General features: G+C 36.8%; 1 protein-coding gene across 4 annotated transcripts in view; it reads right to left on the reverse strand.

Annotated features, from left to right (window-relative positions):
• NSMAF (neutral sphingomyelinase activation associated factor) overlaps positions 1-17632 on the reverse strand; it is a 46235-nt gene that overhangs the window by 1743 nt on the left and 26860 nt on the right. The window contains exons 14-31 of one of the 4 annotated variants that reach the window (XM_067290486.1): positions 16905-16984; positions 15373-15463; positions 15215-15278; positions 15031-15082; positions 13902-14022; positions 13497-13628; positions 11583-11625; positions 10969-11132; positions 9328-9436; positions 7839-7897; positions 7030-7097; positions 5348-5415; positions 4991-5114; positions 4282-4365; positions 3110-3260; positions 2656-2758; positions 1523-1632; positions 394-508 (exon numbers count right to left, since the gene is read on the reverse strand). In XM_067290486.1, coding sequence (XP_067146587.1) covers positions 414-508; positions 1523-1632; positions 2656-2758; positions 3110-3260; positions 4282-4365; positions 4991-5114; positions 5348-5415; positions 7030-7097; positions 7839-7897; positions 9328-9436; positions 10969-11132; positions 11583-11625; positions 13497-13628; positions 13902-14022; positions 15031-15082; positions 15215-15278; positions 15373-15463; positions 16905-16984 — 1718 coding nt within the window. In that variant the 3' untranslated portion in view covers positions 394-413. Of the gene's footprint in view, positions 1-132; positions 509-1522; positions 1633-2655; positions 2759-3109; positions 3261-4281; positions 4366-4990; positions 5115-5347; positions 5416-7029; positions 7098-7838; positions 7898-9327; positions 9437-10968; positions 11133-11582; positions 11626-13496; positions 13629-13901; positions 14023-15030; positions 15083-15214; positions 15279-15372; positions 15464-16904; positions 16985-17632 lie in introns of those variants that run through there. The other 3 variants (XM_067290485.1, XR_010883290.1, XR_010883291.1) reach the window with 3 other exon arrangements.

The raw sequence follows: 17632 nt of genomic DNA on the forward strand, positions 1-17632 counted from the left end.
TTATGTAGTGAGACATGACACTGAGTTGCAAACTTCCTTAAAGACTTTTTTAGTTAAGAATGCAAATGCTTATTTTTTGAAACCAATTCAAACAACATGCTATGATGCATCCCACGTAAATCAAACAATGACTGCAAGTTAAGAGCTCTTTAATTACAGAAAAATAGGTCTTTAATTTCATCTCAGATGTCATTTAAGACAAACACTTTCAAGTACAATAGTCAATGAAAAACAAATGCATACAGTATGGAAGTTAAGAGCTCTCAGTGAAGTCACCATAAACTAGAAAGTAGTAGCTGAACAAAGCTTCCTATCTAGTTGAACTTCAGCAGTCATCATTGCAAACAGTTAAGTTTCTTTAAAAGGTTTGATTTAAAATAAGAGTTCATTTACATGTCTGGAGGGAAAGGCACTTAGTATTGCAGTTTCCAGAACATGATTTGTCTGTCTTCCCCTCCTGTAATAACACTGTTGCATTGCTCATTCATCCACATGGACATTATTGCACCTGGGAGGAAAAATAGATTCAAATTCAAATACAAGTGGAATACTTAGCAGGATGATAAAATAGATCTTTTAAAACCATTTAGGATCATCCAATCATTAGTTTAGATTACATTGACATCATATATACTATGCATGTATACCATACATACACCATATAGTAGGCTGCTAGGTAATTGCTGTTCTTATCCACAGCAATACTCTCATGCCACGTTGCCTCAGTTTCTTTGGGAACCAGAGGCAGAATGTAAATTGCAGCGTAAGTGCAGATGATGCACAGTGGCAAAAGGATTCCTTGGGATGAGGGGAGAAGATTGCTCCAGAAAGTTTAAATTTAGACTCTGCCATTTGGACTTTTTCCCATTAAAACTGTATTAGCATCTTACTTCTAGCATATGGCTAAAAGCCCATTTTAGCTACAGAATGATCTCTGTGTAGGTCAAGTTCAAGAGTACAAGCTTATAGTAGAAAAGTTTGAAATAGCTGTTCATGAAAGCAGCCTTAAGAGCCTTGAGATAGCATAGCTCGTGCAGACTTTTTGGTTGCTAATGCACTGAAGACCAGGCATATGCATGTAAGACAACTTTTAATCCTTACCCATAAGAATTTCACTGGTGAACTGTACTTAGTTTGTTGTTAGACTCACAGTCTGGACAGACTTGACATCAAAATATATGAAGTGGTCTGTACTGCACTTTATTAGGACTGTGAGTTAAAACAAAACATTGATTTTGGGGATGCTACACAAATTCGACTGCCTTGTTATTCTTCCACCCTTGATCCATCCCAGCTCATCTGCCTTTGGTCAGCAGTCTTGTAAAAGGCAAGATTCCTCCACCGTTATTAAATTTCCTAGGAAAATCCAGTGGACCTACTTCTAGTTTCAGTGTTCCAGATAGATAACACTAATATCAGGAACCACTTACTGATCAAATGATTCTCAAACTTGTCAAAGCCAACACAATTAGATAACAGGAATCTTGCATTTAATTTGAGAACAAGAATAGTTCAGGCATACCTGTATGTCCTTTGATTCTTTCAATAACTTTTCCTCCAAGAAGGTCCCAAATCAGTAATTCACCAGACCAACTTCCTGATAAGATGGTATTTCCATCCCATTTGAAGCACCTGCAAAGTAACTCCAGTCAGTTCACTTCAATCTTTTGTATAATGAGAGCTGGACACTTCTGAACTGAGCAAGCCAAAAAGAATTAAAAAGGGACATTTAAAACTGAAGGAAGCTACTACTTTTAACACAGTCCCTCTGGAAAGGTTATTCCCAAACTATTTTAAAGGGTCATGGCCCAAAGTTGCTACTGACTGCACTAGACACAGCTTCTTCCTCTGCCAGGGGGATGAAATACATCCCCGTTACACAAGAGGATCCATTCAGCTGTACTCGTCTACGAAAGTCATGAAAGACTTTCATGAACTACCACTTTCCATTTGTCACTTCATGCTTCTGAAACAGTCATTTGACATGGGAAGAGATAACTTCCTGGGATGCTTTTGCAAAACATACTGATGGAATCAACAAGATGTGCAATATAACAGGATTCCATGTATGGCTGCTGTATTTTTACTCCAGTAACTGGATACTGGAGTATCCTGGATGCTGGAGTACTCATTCCAGCAGTTTACCTGCTGAACTATATAGGACTGCATGTATTTCGGTTAGCAAAGATACCAGAAGTATTAACTGACTGCAGTTTCATTATAACAGCCAAGCTTTTCTTAGTTTATCCAAACAAAAAGGAAGCATTGCTAAATAAAGATTACCACCAGAGATGATTCAAGTAAAAACTGTCTCTCCATTAGAAATTTTCGTAGCTCAGAGCTTGTTAGCTACAGCTCTCACCATTTTTTGTGGAAGTTAAAGTTGGTCTGAAAAAAACAAGTTGTTTACTTAGATACTTGTTTGTGTCCACATTTGGAAACCTTGACCATAGCGCAGAACATTCTAGTATGTCAGACTTTGCACTTTGATCTATTGATTTAAGTGACATACTTCTTGGAAGTCTTTAGTATTACTGCCCTTTCCATTCTTTAAAAAGAGATTTCATGAAACTGCTGTGGCCAACCATCAAGCCATTTCCAGAACTGACTAAACTGGGCAATGCAACTTCACAGTCTGTATTTTCTCAACATTACCTCTGTGGCTCATCAGCAGTTACAGAAGAAATAAGCATTCCAGTCTGTACATCTATTACTTTAAAACAGCTGTCCTCTCCTGCACTGAGTAGATGTCTGCTATCTGTACAAAAAAAAACAAAAAACAAAAAACAAACATGTTTAGACATGCAGCTGTAGTTATCAAAGTAATCTGCAACACAGCATGCTGGATGTGATATTGCCTGACCTATTTAATTTACTGTAAAGTATCTATAAATAAGTCTTCAAGAAAGCAATGATAAACATAGGTCTAGAGTGTAGTACAGCCTTGTGTACCACTAACAAGTTAGTGAAGAGCTGTGTCAGACCAACATATCTGACCATTCTCATTATATTAATAATTCCAATACCAGGAGTATACTAATTAAAAGTGGCAATAAGATTCCCTTCACAACTCCCTACAATTTGTATTAGATACAGAAATCCTACATACCAGGACTAAAAGCAGCATTGAACACAGTCCCAGAATGACATGGCAACTGGTGCAACACTGTCGCTGTAGTAACATCCCAAATACTAATGGTACCTTCTTTGGTTCCAGATGCTAGCATAGTATTTGCAGCGTTTAGGTCGATTGTATTTACCTAGGAAGTTAAACATCTCATTATTCTCCTACTCTTCTTTCATGTGAGCCATTGTGAGATAGGTTTTAAACATGCACAAAGCAAGCCCATCATCCATAAGATTCCATTTTATTTACAAAAGGCTTTTGCATTTAATTCTGCATCATCCTTAATAAAGCACAACTCTTAAAACCCTACCTAAAAAAAAAAAAAAGGAAAGAAAAAATTCTCTTGATATTTTAAAATAGTATTTATTTGCAGAACTGGAAATGTAAACTGATTTTTCAGACTACTTTTAATACCCAAACTCTTTCTATCTAAAATATAAGACTTTAAGAGTAAAGAAGAATTTTACCTTTAAAGGTAAAAAAGAAAAAAAAAACAAATTTTCTAGGTATCATTTGTTTCTGATTCTCTGGTACAATTCTTAAATGCTATCAACTGTTTTCAATATTTTTCTGTTAAACTAAAAATTTAAAAGGTTTAAAATATAGTAATTCTAAATACTCTGCAAGAGTAACATTAAAGGCTACAAGTACAAATGTGCAGTTACAAGTTTAGATTTAAGTGTGATTAGCTGCACAGAATGTGTTTATATATTTACAGTTGAACTCGGTGATGTTTTTCATAGCATAGTAAAACACTCCAATTCTTTTTCATCTGCTTGCCTTTGGCTAAGACACTTTAATAAGAAGCCAGAGAAATGGAAATGCTTCAACACATTACTGTGTTTTCTGGAGGGAAGGAGAAAAAAAAAAAACAAACAAACCACACACACACACACACACACAAAAACAGGAACTTTGTACAAGCTGAGCAAGACAAATTAAAAACCTCCCTCTGTTTAATACTGCTGCTTCAGTCCAAGAGTGGACATTTAAACCAAGGAAGCAGAGAATACTGGAGTTAGTTTTCACTGTACCTTCAGCCTGTTCTTTCCTCTTCTAGCTCCAGCATTCTCATATCTTGACTTTAATTTTAATGAACAATCAAAGACTAATCTTCGGATTCTCAGATTTTATATCTGTATCTGCATACTTACACTAACATCATGTTCTAACTCTGCAAGCAGTTCAAAGCGGTATTTTTTATTGCTCAGGGTTTCTCCAGGAACACAGTGCCACACCTACAATACAAACATTTAAGTTTGCTCAGGAAGCATCTGGATAATTCTTTGGACAAGTTCCTCCATTACTGAATTCCCACATTACAAGAAAGGCTGCTTATGTAAACGTGTGTAAGTCTACACAGCACAACATAGCAACAGTGAGTGATATCTGAGCTCGTTTAGCCTAAGCAGAGCAACATATTAACCATGACTATGCTGACGGATTACAGAAGCCTACCTGAACAAGGACATACCACTGCACTGAATGCATACTTACCAAAAGCCATACACAAAAGGTTTCAGGACCTTCTTTCCTACCTCTAAATTGCAGGTTGCCTTTCCATCTCTTTTGGTTAAGAAGTTCCTGGTCTGCCTAACTGAAGAGCATAAGCTACAAAACTATTAAACTTGAACACTTAAACAGTTGGCCCAAAGAAAGCACATTTGGAGTAAGTTAGAGTGAATAAAATTTCTTTAAAGTAGCACTTCAGCTTTGGAACAGAGTTGACATAAAGCTAATGAAGATTAAATTTATTGTAATACTGGCTTATTTGCTTCTAATACAGAGCAGGTACAGTCACTCCAAAACATTTGTCTGGCTGAATATTAAAGTGCTAGCTACTGAAGTAGCTGATGTACAAACCTTCACAGTGGAATCCCAAGATGCAGAATATAAACGCTCATCACGCCAACAGACCTTACTGACTGCATCATCATGTCCCATTAAGATGTCTTGCTGTCTTCCAAATGCAATTGAATAAAAATATCTAACAGGAAGAGCATTATAAAAGCGTTACTTCTTCAGAAAACTTGAACAGTTTGCTGTAAACTAAATTAAAATAACTCTGCTTCTACGATTTCTAAACAGGAATCTATTAAAACATAGAAATATAGTCACTGCTTATAAACGGTGAACTTCTGTGCCATTATCTAGAACCTTAACATAATTACCAAGCCACTCAATGTAATTCAGTAAAGTCAGCAGGATGTAAATACACACATATGATTGTCCCATGAAGAACATATGACAGTGGTATCTCCTGGTAAGATTAAACAAGATGACAAAGCCTGTAAGAAAAAAGGAAAAAAAAACAGTGTTCAGTTTCTAACCACAAATCAACTAAAAGTATATTAACATGCTTTTGGAGAACAAGAAGCATTTAATCTTTTACACTAACAAAATCCTGGTGTCATATGAACATTACTTAAGAAAAACCTGATAGGTTGGATACTGAACATGCTGTAAAGCAAAAATACGGAATCCTTAGTAGTACAAAGTTAGCACTAATGTTCAGAAATGCATGCAGAACTATGATGGATCTCCTGTTTCAAAATGCTGGTAGATAAGGATATGGTGTGTTATTCCTCACTCAGGAGAAACTGGGTCACTTCTCTATCTTGCCAGCTACTGTCAATTCTAGATGCAAACAGCTAACTAACTAAAAATAAAGGTTTCCTCTGATGTTTGTGCTCCATAACAGCTCAGCTCTTTTAAACAAATGTAATTATCTAATTTCTATCATTCCTAACAAGAAAGATTCTTTACATACAACTGCATTGTTACATCACCATCACTGGAAGCATCAAGGAAAAAGTCAGCCCAATGCTTCTACTTGTATCGTTACTGTTCATGTTATAGGTCTGTTTTAAAAAATAGTAAGCAGTTGGAGAGTAAAGAGACTAGTGTTTCCAGTATTGCTGGAACAGATCAACACTAAAACTAGAAGAAACAAAAGTACACAAGGCTCACTCATAAGAAACTGACTTTTGGCCGGGTTCAGAGAAGTTGATCTTTTTTACAGTGTCAGGAAGTGAAATTCCTAAGTTTGCCTTGGCTAAAGCATTAGGATTGCTGTATCTAGATTCACCTGCTAGCATGTGTGCCATGGCATGCTCAGGTCTTGCTCCTGCAACTTATTTGGGAATGTGCTATGGCAGACTATGGCTTCTAGCTGGGCAACATCTGGCATTTCCCTTTTCTGGGTATGAGGGTAGAGAGGGAGACTGATGCACCCTAGGATATCACCTCAATAAAAGTGTCACAACAGGACAGTTGCAAGTGGATCTTTAATAGCCAGGTTAGGCCACAGCACTTGAGCACAGAAAATAAAATATAGAATACCTTTCCAAGTTCTGGTTTAGAAGCAGAAGAAAAATGTTATTCCAAAGTTGCTGAGATCGCTGTTCATCAAAAGAGGATGGCCCAACTCACACAGTATAAATTCCAGGCCCTGTGCTTGGTCTTTCCCTACTGATCTACTTGCAGCCTTCAAAAACTTGGGACCAGTAGGGCAGTGCTGGGCATGAGCACCAGAGGGGAATTTAAACTTTGTAATTCTGGGCCTAATGACTGTTCAAGATTGTTTAGGAAGACCCCCTCCACACGTGCCAGACTATTTTTGACTACTACAAGGCACTCCCTAGATAGCAGCACAATTCAGAATAGAGCTAGCAAAGAAGTAAAAATGCAGCCACTTAATGATCCCCCTCTGTGTTCCCAGGATGTGCTCTATCTCACTAGTGGCATGACAGTCTCAATTCACTCTGGTAAATTATTCACACAGAAAACAACTGAATAGGCAAGGGAAGAAAAAAAGATATCAATGCATGCTAAGACCCATTTATGTGGGTAGCTTTCAGAATATTCCTAATGATCTCATTTTTATTTTGACAGTGACTCACCATGTTTGAAAAGGACACACTTCTTTGGAGTGTTTTTGATTCTCTGGAAAACATCTTCAAAGTTGAATCTAAGAATAATGGACAAAATTGACAAAAGATAAAACGACTGTTTTACATTATAGAAGCTAGTAACTTTGCTCCAGTTTGAATATTCAAAATATTTAACTATAAAAAGCAGGTAAGGGTTTCTCATAATCCTTGTGAAACTCTTATAAAGCTTGCAAGTCAGACCTGGAACTAGCCTGCCTTGCATCAGCTACACATGGACTCCCAGGCCCACTAAATTCAAAATGAGAGCTCTAGTATCACAAGGGAGAAATTACCACCCTCCCAACTCTAGATGCAGACAGTATTGAAATCCTTGATTCAGAGTGATCTAAAATAAATAAATAAATCCGCACACTAAAAAACTAAGTTTACTCACAGGACACAGGAATTAACTAAGTAAAACACATAGAATAGGTGACTTGCAAAGCTGCAAGTCCAAGAGTCAGACAGAAGGAGCCTTTATATGTGAATACTGAAAATTCTCTCTCTCAAACAGTTAAAGAACTGAGTAGGAAGCAAAGACGAGTCTTGCATTTGGTAGAAGACTAGGGCCACCTCTTTCACAGACCTGAATGATTCTTCAAAAATCCCATTTAAGGCTGCCTTCATTTTGCTCTCAGTGAAGATACTCAGGGATTCAATCTAAACTACTTTTGAAAGTATCACGGTATTTTGTTCACAAAACATTATTAGGCATTATAACCTATTACTGAAGCATTTGCACTGCAGGATCCAGTAAATACCTCTGCAATAATACTCACCTTGGGATGTAGTGAAAACAGAAGACCCATTGCAAGTGACTGCTATTCCAGTTATTGCCCTGTATAATACAAGTAAGCTTATAGGTGATTTCATAGGGTTTGAAATTTAACCATGATAATGTAAATTGACTACTTGTGATAGCTGAAATTTGTTATTTGAGCTCTGTGAGAGTTAGATATTCAAGGAGATTAAAAGCACTATAGCAGCTTGTTATACGCCTGGAGACAGAAAATACATCTTGGTACAGTACGTGAAACACCAATACAAGCTCCCCGTATCGTTCTGCCAGTATTTCATCCTCATCAGAAAGGACATACCTATGCCAAAGGATAAATAGATTCATGTCCAATCTTCCCAGTTTGGGATAAACTACAGTAAGAGTCAGAAACCTGCCTCCAAGCAGATACTGAATATCACAGAAGTCAGGAATCAGAATTTGCACAGTTCTTCTCCCCGAGCTGGGCGCTGTCAGAGTCTTTATACTCTAAAAATGTACCCATCAACTAGTTTAGAGCAGGGGGTTAGTCATTAGGAAGTATAAAGCACTACGTACAGCTGATATGTTGTTATCCAGAACTACTTCTGTTTTATTCTGCCTTGGACAAAAACAAAAACAAACAAACCAACCAAAAAACACCCCAGAAGATGAAATCCAAGTCTCCCCATGTGATCAGGATTTCCCTAACCCTACCAGCCTGGAAACAGGGGCCCTTTCTCACCACAAATATTGCCTTGTTTTCTGGACAAGAGGAAGAGAATGTCTCCTTTCTAGATTAGCTTACAGTCACTAAGGCAGCAGTTGCACTCAAAGTAGCAAGAAATCCTACATCTACTCCAGCCACCAGGACAAGGGACAGGTCCAAAGGAAAACCTACTCTTTAAGAAGAGGCTGCTGTTGACCATTACTACCTATTTTTAAAGTTCCCCTGGAAACGCCCCTGCTGGTTCAGGACACCCTAGGAATCCATCAGAACAGTAGTTGAGTATGTGGATTCCCAGATAACCTATAGCTGGAGACTGACAAACTGCTCATACAGGAACAGGCCTAGGTATGCAGAACTTGAACTTTAAGTGTCTTAAGTTTTCAAATCAAATAGAATGGGGGGAGGGGAAAAAATTTAGGTGATTCCTGAAGTTTAAAAATGTGTCTGTATCTGTATCTCTGTATCTTTGTTTAGCTGCCGCTATAACAGTTTTAGAGAATGGCAATCAATATCTGCTTTAGGTACTAAAATGTTAATGAACATAACTCTAGGCCTGTATAAGGACTAAAACCAAGCTGATAAATAGCTCTTCTGGACTGCTAATCCCTCAAAAACTCGTCTTGTGTAGCCAAATCAACCAAGTAGTCTCACAAAGAAAAGTATTTACCATTATTCAGATTGACACAAAGATTTCCTCCCAACCCTACACATCCCCCTGCCCCCAAATTAAGTGGAACAATTTTGACTGTGAATAATACACCACAAAAGAAAAAGTAGTACTTACTCTTTATGAATTTTACATTGTTCATGTAATTTTAGTTTGGCAATATTGTTCCAAGCAAGCATTATGCTTTCTTCTGTTAAGTCTTCAAATGATTCTTCATTTGGAGAAACTACAATAAAATGCCACAATAAAGTTTCATCAGAAATAGAAAATAAAAAGATCAATTTCAAATAATTAGATAGTTGAAATTGCAAATACAAATATAAAAGTACAGAAATAGTCATGTAGAACTTCAGGAATTAGAAAAGACTCCTTTCAGGTTCTTGGTTACTGTATTTAGTCATCTTATTATTGTCTTTTTTCCAAATCTCTTCCAGAATACATAGGTTTACACAGTCAAACCCATGATTTTTCTCTGAAAAACAGGGTTTTTAAACTGAAGACTTCACAGAATACATTTCCAAAATGGAAAAACACTTTTCCATAGAGATGCCTTGGTATTCCATAGAGATGTCAAAAGCTTTCTGAATAGACAAGTAACAGGAAAGCCACCTACTGTTACAAAATAGCACGTGCTTTTATTAGTTTATTTTATCTCATTATGACTGTCATAACTTTGTTTCACTACAGCATTTTAAAATTTAAGGGATAAGGAGGCAATGAAATTAACTGAGCCAATTATATGTCAACTGCTATAAAAACATAAAACCCAACAGGAATTGCTGATCTGTGAATTAATGACTTAAGTGGGCAGTGTACTACTACTACAGCATACTAATGTATTAACATTATTAACACCACATACAACTTTCAAAGCTAAACATGCCATTTGGATGCTACAGGCTGCCATGCTAAATAGTGCCTGCCTTCACTTCTCTACTTAAAAATCAAATGCCATCAAAAGGTAAGTGAATCGAGGACAATCTACTGGGCATAGGGGGGAATCATCTTTCCACATGATACCTGGGCTGAAGCTTCAGTCCAGTTTATAGTAAGTTACTATTCATATGATAAGGACCATAGCATCTTCATTTCAGAAAAAAACAGTCAACACAGGAACTATGTTACATTTCCAACAGAAGCCTGTGTTGGCATCAAACATCCGCTTCTTGTTTTGGAGGCAGTTCAACTCTGTCCCTATACTACGTATTGAAAGCAAAGTGACTTCTTAGATTTTCATTCAGAAGCCACTGAAGAGAAAAAAGCATTCATGCTTAAATTAATTTCTTAGGGTTCATTTAGACCAGGCCAATTGACAGGCCCAAAGACATCCCTGTTCAAAACCTGAAAATTTTAAACCTTTTTTTTTTTCCTTTTTAAAAAAACCCACCATTTGGAGTAGCTGCAGAGAAAGTCATTCAAGATACTATCATCTCAGTTTGACTCTGAGGTGGCGGGAAATGCCTAGGGAAGATGCCCTCCCACAATTTCAAAAACAGAGGTTGAACAATGCCAGTGAAGACTGCTGGAGCAGCCTTATAAGGCAAAATGCAGAAGCAGAGCTCAGGACAATGCCTATATTTTCAAATTTAAAACTAGCCTTGCCAGTTTTTCTTTAACAGTTGGTTCATGTATTTATCTTGAACTGGCTTACAGGGAAAGTGGCCAAGAGTTACATAATGAGATCCCATGGAAAAAAGACACAGAACTTCTCAAAACAACGTATCAGTTGTATTATCAGTTTACATGCTATACACTTACCTGGAGATTCAGCTATGGAAACACTGTGACTAGATGCTCGAGACAAGCTTTTAAGCTTAGGTATTATCCTTCGGGGATGAGGAATTGTAAACAGCTGTTTTGGCGTCTGTCCAAACTCCAAGATTTGTGTCAGCAGAGCTACTTTTTCATTGGGGTCCATAATACTTAAAGGGGAGAAGAGTGAGAGAAAAAGAGAGGAAAAAAAAAAAAAGACATTTAATTAAGGCAATAATTATTTTCCTGAAAGCATGGGCCTGCATGTGCAGTTACTACAGCACTATAGTGCTATTGAAAATGAACTGATTTGTCACAGATGAGACAGGTGTTCATATGACAGCTCCATAATTTTATGTACAGTGACAGTATGCTCTTCAATTAAAACATAATAATGAAACAATTTCACACAAATAAGACTGAAGAAGTGTTCAAGCAACAGTCTTTCAAAATGTTAAAACTGACAACCTGATACTGGTTGATAGCATACTGTGGAATATAAAATGTAACATCTACACAATTCATATATAGAGCACTCGGAGACAGCAGGGAACCTGGAGAGATACTGATAAATTTAGCTGACTGCTTTAACCAAAATATTCTGATTTGTTTTTAATTACCTGTTTAAATCCACTCCTCCTTCGTAAGTTAATGGGTGAAACACTGGAAAAAAATAAATTCATTTGTACAATGTAGATACACAAGGCTTATTTTCTTTGGCTTACATACCTACTGTAAACATGTTGTATTATTACTCAACTAGGTTATGCTTATGCAGCTAAGTCCTTTCAGCAGGCAAGATAATTTGAGACCTTGTGTTTTAATCTTGGGCTTCCTACTTTAAGGGAAGTTTATGATTTCTAAAAGACCCAGTGAAAGTTTCAGAATAAGTCAGTACTTCCATAAAGGATGGATGGCTTATTTAAGCCTCATTATATACCAAGAAAAGCACGGTTGCATAATCAGATCTCTGTCAGGTTTTGTCAAAAGAGACACTGATACTGCATGAGTGTCAAATCTCAGTGTCTTATTCTCTGGATAGCTAACAACAGGTAGCAAAAGTGTTCATAAAGTTCTACCCAATCACTTGTTCATTTTATCTAATTAAAAAGCTGCTGCATTCATAGCTGTTTTGCTAGGAGGATAGTGGCCACAAACACAGGGAATTACTTTGAGGCGTTGTCACAAGAACATCTATTTTGCCTTTTGACATAACTACATTCATGCTAAGATCCTTTCTGTTCCTCTCATCTACTCAGAAGTGTTTGCAGGTCATTATACTAACAAAAATCCACATTTCAGTACAAGAAGCCAAATGTGCTTAAAAAGTACTCTCACTTTGCGAAACAAAACATAGATACTGTAATTCAGTGCCAACTTGCCTTATCACAAGTCTCTGCCACATTGTGACTGACATGGTATCCAATCATATTGTAACCAGTTCTTGCAAACCTAAAATATAGCTAATCCTAACTTAAAAGACAACATGTGGGGGAGCATTAAAGAAAGCATCATGCTGTCACACCTTCGAAATTAAAAGTACTAACTACCAAAATAAAGAGTTACTCATTCCCTCCCTCCCAGCTGTTGTAAGTAGATTTTCTCTCTCTCTCTCTTTTTTTTTTTTTTAAAAAAAAAGCTTATTCCATTTTGCTAAGTATAAGCTTTGTTTTCCAATCACTATCTCACATTGTCTGAGCTTGCAGCCTTTAAAAGGATTGGGACCTTCTGGAATAAAGAAAATTTCTTCACCTCTTAAATCTGATCTTCTAAACTTCCTTTAGAAAGGGGATGTTTCCTCATAAGATAGTAAGATATTCAAACTAAATGTCAGACTACTGAATGAATTCAACATTGGTATTTTTATTAGGTCTAGAGAAATAAAACACACCGAGATAGCAATCACAGGGTAGCATCCTCTTTTGTAAGCATTTGCAACAGCTACATACACACTCAGAACAAGACTGCAAACAATAAAACTTTCCATATGTAGGGTAAAATTTATACACACTACTGCAGATGCTTTGGCACAGGACAGACCCAGTCACCTGCATACTTTTTCCCTCATTCCCAATCTTAACAAGTGGTAGCCTATTATTTTCCTTGCCCATTCTCTCAGGAGAAAAAAAAAAAAAAAAATCAAAATTCTTACACTGCAATTACAGTGTAGAAGTGTGAAATGCATGTGTACATGGAGACTCCTCCAGACTATCATTTGTAATAGGGAAACTCTTATTTCATGTTATATTCACACCGAGCTGTGTGAACAAACAATGACAATGCTGAGCAATCTTCTTTTTCCTTACCATTTTAAGTACATCTACACAGATGTAAATCACCATAAAGGGAACACACTTTACTAGATTAGTCACTATTTCCAGTGATGAAGAGAGTATCTCCTTTAAGAATCAGGCATTCAAAGCATAGTCATGAATGCTTGAAACAAAGCAGGCATTAGGTTACGCTATTAGTTACCCATACCTGCCTAATTACAGAAATAGCAAAAGAAGCCATACTTTAAAGTGTGTATTTACCATTGTGAGCTGCAATTGCTTCGCTTCCTTTCTGCTTGTAGCCAAATATTATGTCGATCCATTCATGGAGATGTTCTGATACATACTGACTTTCTAAAGCCTCTTGGCTCTTCTGAAGAAAGTCATCAGGACCTGGCAAGAGAAAGATTAGAGGGGAAGATATCCCCTTTCAGTACTGGTATGCATCTCTGTTGCTACTCAAAACTAACAAATAAAAATGTCACACCACACCCACAAGCCTTTGATTTGTTATGAAAATTAAATGCAACTATCAATGATCACAATGTTTAGGAGTAAAAATTCCTTCAAAGGAAAACAGAATGAGCATTAGGGGGAAAAGAAGAATCATCCTAGGAATGGAACAGTGAGGACAGTCAAGCTATTTGTATGAATGAATGTTCTCACCTGATGCCCAAGGGGGGAGTTCTACATCTTCAACAGTCTTTCCACCCTGTCTTTTTCCCAAGTCCAACTTCAAACTGTTTATTAGAAAACTAGAATCATTTTCATAAAATTCTGGAATCAGCTTAAAGAAGAAAAAAGAAAAGAAAAGTTTTGAGATTAGGTTGGCTTTGATTGTTTTAAGTACCATACAGTCAGTAAAAAGTGAAAGTGGTGGATGCTCACACTAGTCAACCTTATGGCTTAATCTAACTTCTCCAGGCTTTCCCCTCTGTCAGCAGAGAGGGGTATCGGAAACTTCCTCCCGTTACCCTTCCAACTAGTACTAGGCCTCTTGATTACCAACAAGACAATTCAGAGAGCTAAATTCAGTGTCTATAGTTGAGTGGCATAAATATTTCTAAAAATGTAAGATATGATAGATGAATCCACAATACCTAAGCTCATCTTCAGAACTCTGCTACTTTCTGAGCTACTTTCTCATTTTTAAGAATCAAGTAAGACTCAAGCCAAAACTCTAGAAAAAATAAGTAGACCGATGACAAAAGCCTCACAGGTTAAGTCAGTTGTTTAAGAGCATCGTAGTTAACTACTCCTAATTCCACCATTAAGAACTTGATTATAGTATTAAACACACGCACACACACAAACTCCTTTATCAAAAGGAAACATAATTTAATAGCACCCGCTATTTAACAGTTAATCCTTCTCAAAGCATTCCAGAAGTACCTAAAATTTACTGTTTCTATAAAGCTCAAAAACCAAGATAGAAATCCTGTATCTTAACCTCTCTAGATGTATTGTTATAATGAGGCAAATCCTAAAGAGATTCCAGGAGATGAACTTGATATATAAAGTTGCACGTTCTTCCCCTTAATCCATTCTGGTAATTCCCATTTATTCCAATAACACATTCACAGTGACATTCCTGTTAAACAAAAAGATGGAAAGCAAAGACAGAAAGGAAATCATGCAAATACAGAGAAGGAAGAAATGCAAAACCATATAAACTTCATAAAATTCAGCCAACAGAGGAAGAAAAAGAAAAATAAAACACCCACAGGAGACATTTGAGAAGAGAAAGCTCGGCATGGACACCAAGAATAACTTGAACCGTGTTCTGGCCATTTACCTCTTTGAAATCTGTTGCACCATCCAAACAGTTTTTCCAGGTTTCTGCAAGACTGGATAACACATACCAGTCACACATTAGTTAAAAAATACTTTAAGACTTTGCACCCCCTTGATGCATATTTCAAAACAAAAACTTCAATAGGGGAAAGAACAATCTAGTTATAGGCAAAATGTAAACAAACCTGTTGAACATTCTGTCAGCATGATCAAATTTTCCATTCTGCAGACAGAGCATGTACTCTGGTGCTAGGGAGAAAGAAAAAAGTCATCAGCTTGCATCAAACCTTCTCCACTCCTGGAGATAGCTGTCTGCTCAGACAGCATGCAACAAGTATCTTACCAACTCTAACAAGATAAAACAAAACATAACCCGGAGATGAATAGTGGCTCCCATACATGAATTTAGGGTCAGGCATTTCCCGATAACGTGTCTAAAACAACAAAAACAAAAATTAAAGTAAGAGCTCCTGCCTTCCTTCAATATTAAACACACATACAGTCTTTTAAGAAAGACACAGATGAGGACTAAATCCCTTTTTTTGTTAGATAAAACACATTAGAGATACTAATAACCACGCAGCTTTAATCAGAACAGTAAGCCAATAAAGCAAAATTGTTGTTATATCTTCCAGAATTATCAGTTCTATAAACACAAGAACTTAGGCTTGGGGGAGTAGGAAAGATGGGGGACACAGTTAAAGTTTCAGGGTTTCTCCCCCAACACACACACACACACGACTGCAATGATTAACATCAGAGTAGTGGGAAGAAAGAATCCCTTTTGGTCTTTCCCAAGTTTGTATAAAAACATATATAACCCTTTCAATTGTCTATGACTGAACTCAACCTGGAGATTCCTGCCTGTCTTAAGCTCCTATACATTATCAAAAAAGTTAGCACATTTAAAATAAAACGAGTATTACTGAAGTAAATATGAGGCAGCTAGCAGATTGAGGAAACATATCTTAGAAAGAAATCTTCATTTGCTGTTATTAAAAAGGTAATATCTATCGGTCATGTCCACAACCTTAAGAACCTTTATGGTTTTAAAGTATTTCATCATTTTTTGCCAATAAAATGCAATTAGTCTGGCAATATTTTCTTTTCCAATGCTTCATTAAGAACTAATGATGGTTTCCAAACATGGAATATATTTTTGTTCTGTAAGTGATTTTGGAATAATTAGCTTACCAGTAGGAGACAGCAAATTTATACAAAGAATTAAAAGCCAAGAAGCTGAAGATCTAACTCTGCAACCATGTATTAGACCAGTTATGAAAAGAAAGCCTGCCTATTTTGAGAACTGGAAAAAGTTTGTGCACCATTATCTGCATGGGAAAATTTCAAGTGGGTGCTCTGATTGCCATATTCCCTCCTTTTGAAATGTCTTCCCTCAAATTCAGCATTTTTCTTAAGTGGAAAGACTTAAGATTTCTACTAATTTATCTTATTTAATTCATATACCTATTTTACTTTATGCATTTGAATCCACTGGTCTTAAAGTTTTATACTTCCAAATATCTTCACCATATCTCAAGGCTGGCCATACAAATGCAGTTACAATAGTTAAATGCTTTCGGGATTTGATTTTAAAAATAACAAAAAATTTTAAGACTATAAAAATAAAACAGCAGTGAGAGAGATGAAGCAGATTCAAATATGATTTTAAGTTAGTGCTGACAAAATCAGTATTGATGAAATCAGGGTGAAAGTAAGTGTGATAATTTTATAGGTAAGCTTGTTTCTGACAAGGTTTAGAGTTTGTTTTAGATATCTGCATAATTCGCAAAGGTTGCTCAATAGAGCTCCTTTTATTGCCAATATACATAACAGCCCATAATAAGCAGTATACAAAATCCAACCCATACATACCAATAATCTATCCAGTCTTTCCTTATTCAGGGCACCAATTGGTTTACTAAGGTCACGGAATGTTTCAGGCTTTGTCAGATCTAAAAAACAAACAAAAAAAAACAATCAAAAAACCCACACACCACACAAACCCCCCACACCAAAGAAAAGTTGGACTCTATGCATTGCTCCTACTAGACAGGATTCTCTTCCTCACTGTAAAAGAATAAAAGCCTTACTCTAAATGGCTACTCATGTCCTTCCTTCCTCAGAGATTTACTGCCAAACCTCTTGCTTCAGAGTTAGCAGTTAGGTAGACTTGACAGCTATTGCAGCTAACAACTCCTAGTCAGTATGAACCCTGCCACCTGAGGCACAAGCAATTGGTATTGCCTTCCTTCTACTCATTAACTATTTTGTCATGCTACAGCTAAGTCCCATCAAACAACCATACTGGAGTGCTTGAGCAGGTGCTGATGAACACCGTGAGATTCCCCTACTCTCATTCTCCTCCTTGTTGAGGGACACATCCCTGAAAGAACAAACTGCACAGAGACCCTTCACCAAGAGGCCTATCTAGGCACAAATCTTGGCACTTAGCCTCTTTGTTTCAACTTGCAATATTAAAAATTGTAAAAGCTACCTCAGGCTAGAACACATGAATTCTACACACGCATCTAGCTTGTTCCATAAAAAGCTAGTTTACTTATTCTTTTGGATTTATTACAATTTATTAGAATCTTTTGAAT

This window comes from Apteryx mantelli, chromosome 2, assembly GCF_036417845.1.
Source record: "Apteryx mantelli isolate bAptMan1 chromosome 2, bAptMan1.hap1, whole genome shotgun sequence".
Lineage (NCBI taxonomy): Eukaryota > Metazoa > Chordata > Aves > Apterygiformes > Apterygidae > Apteryx > Apteryx mantelli.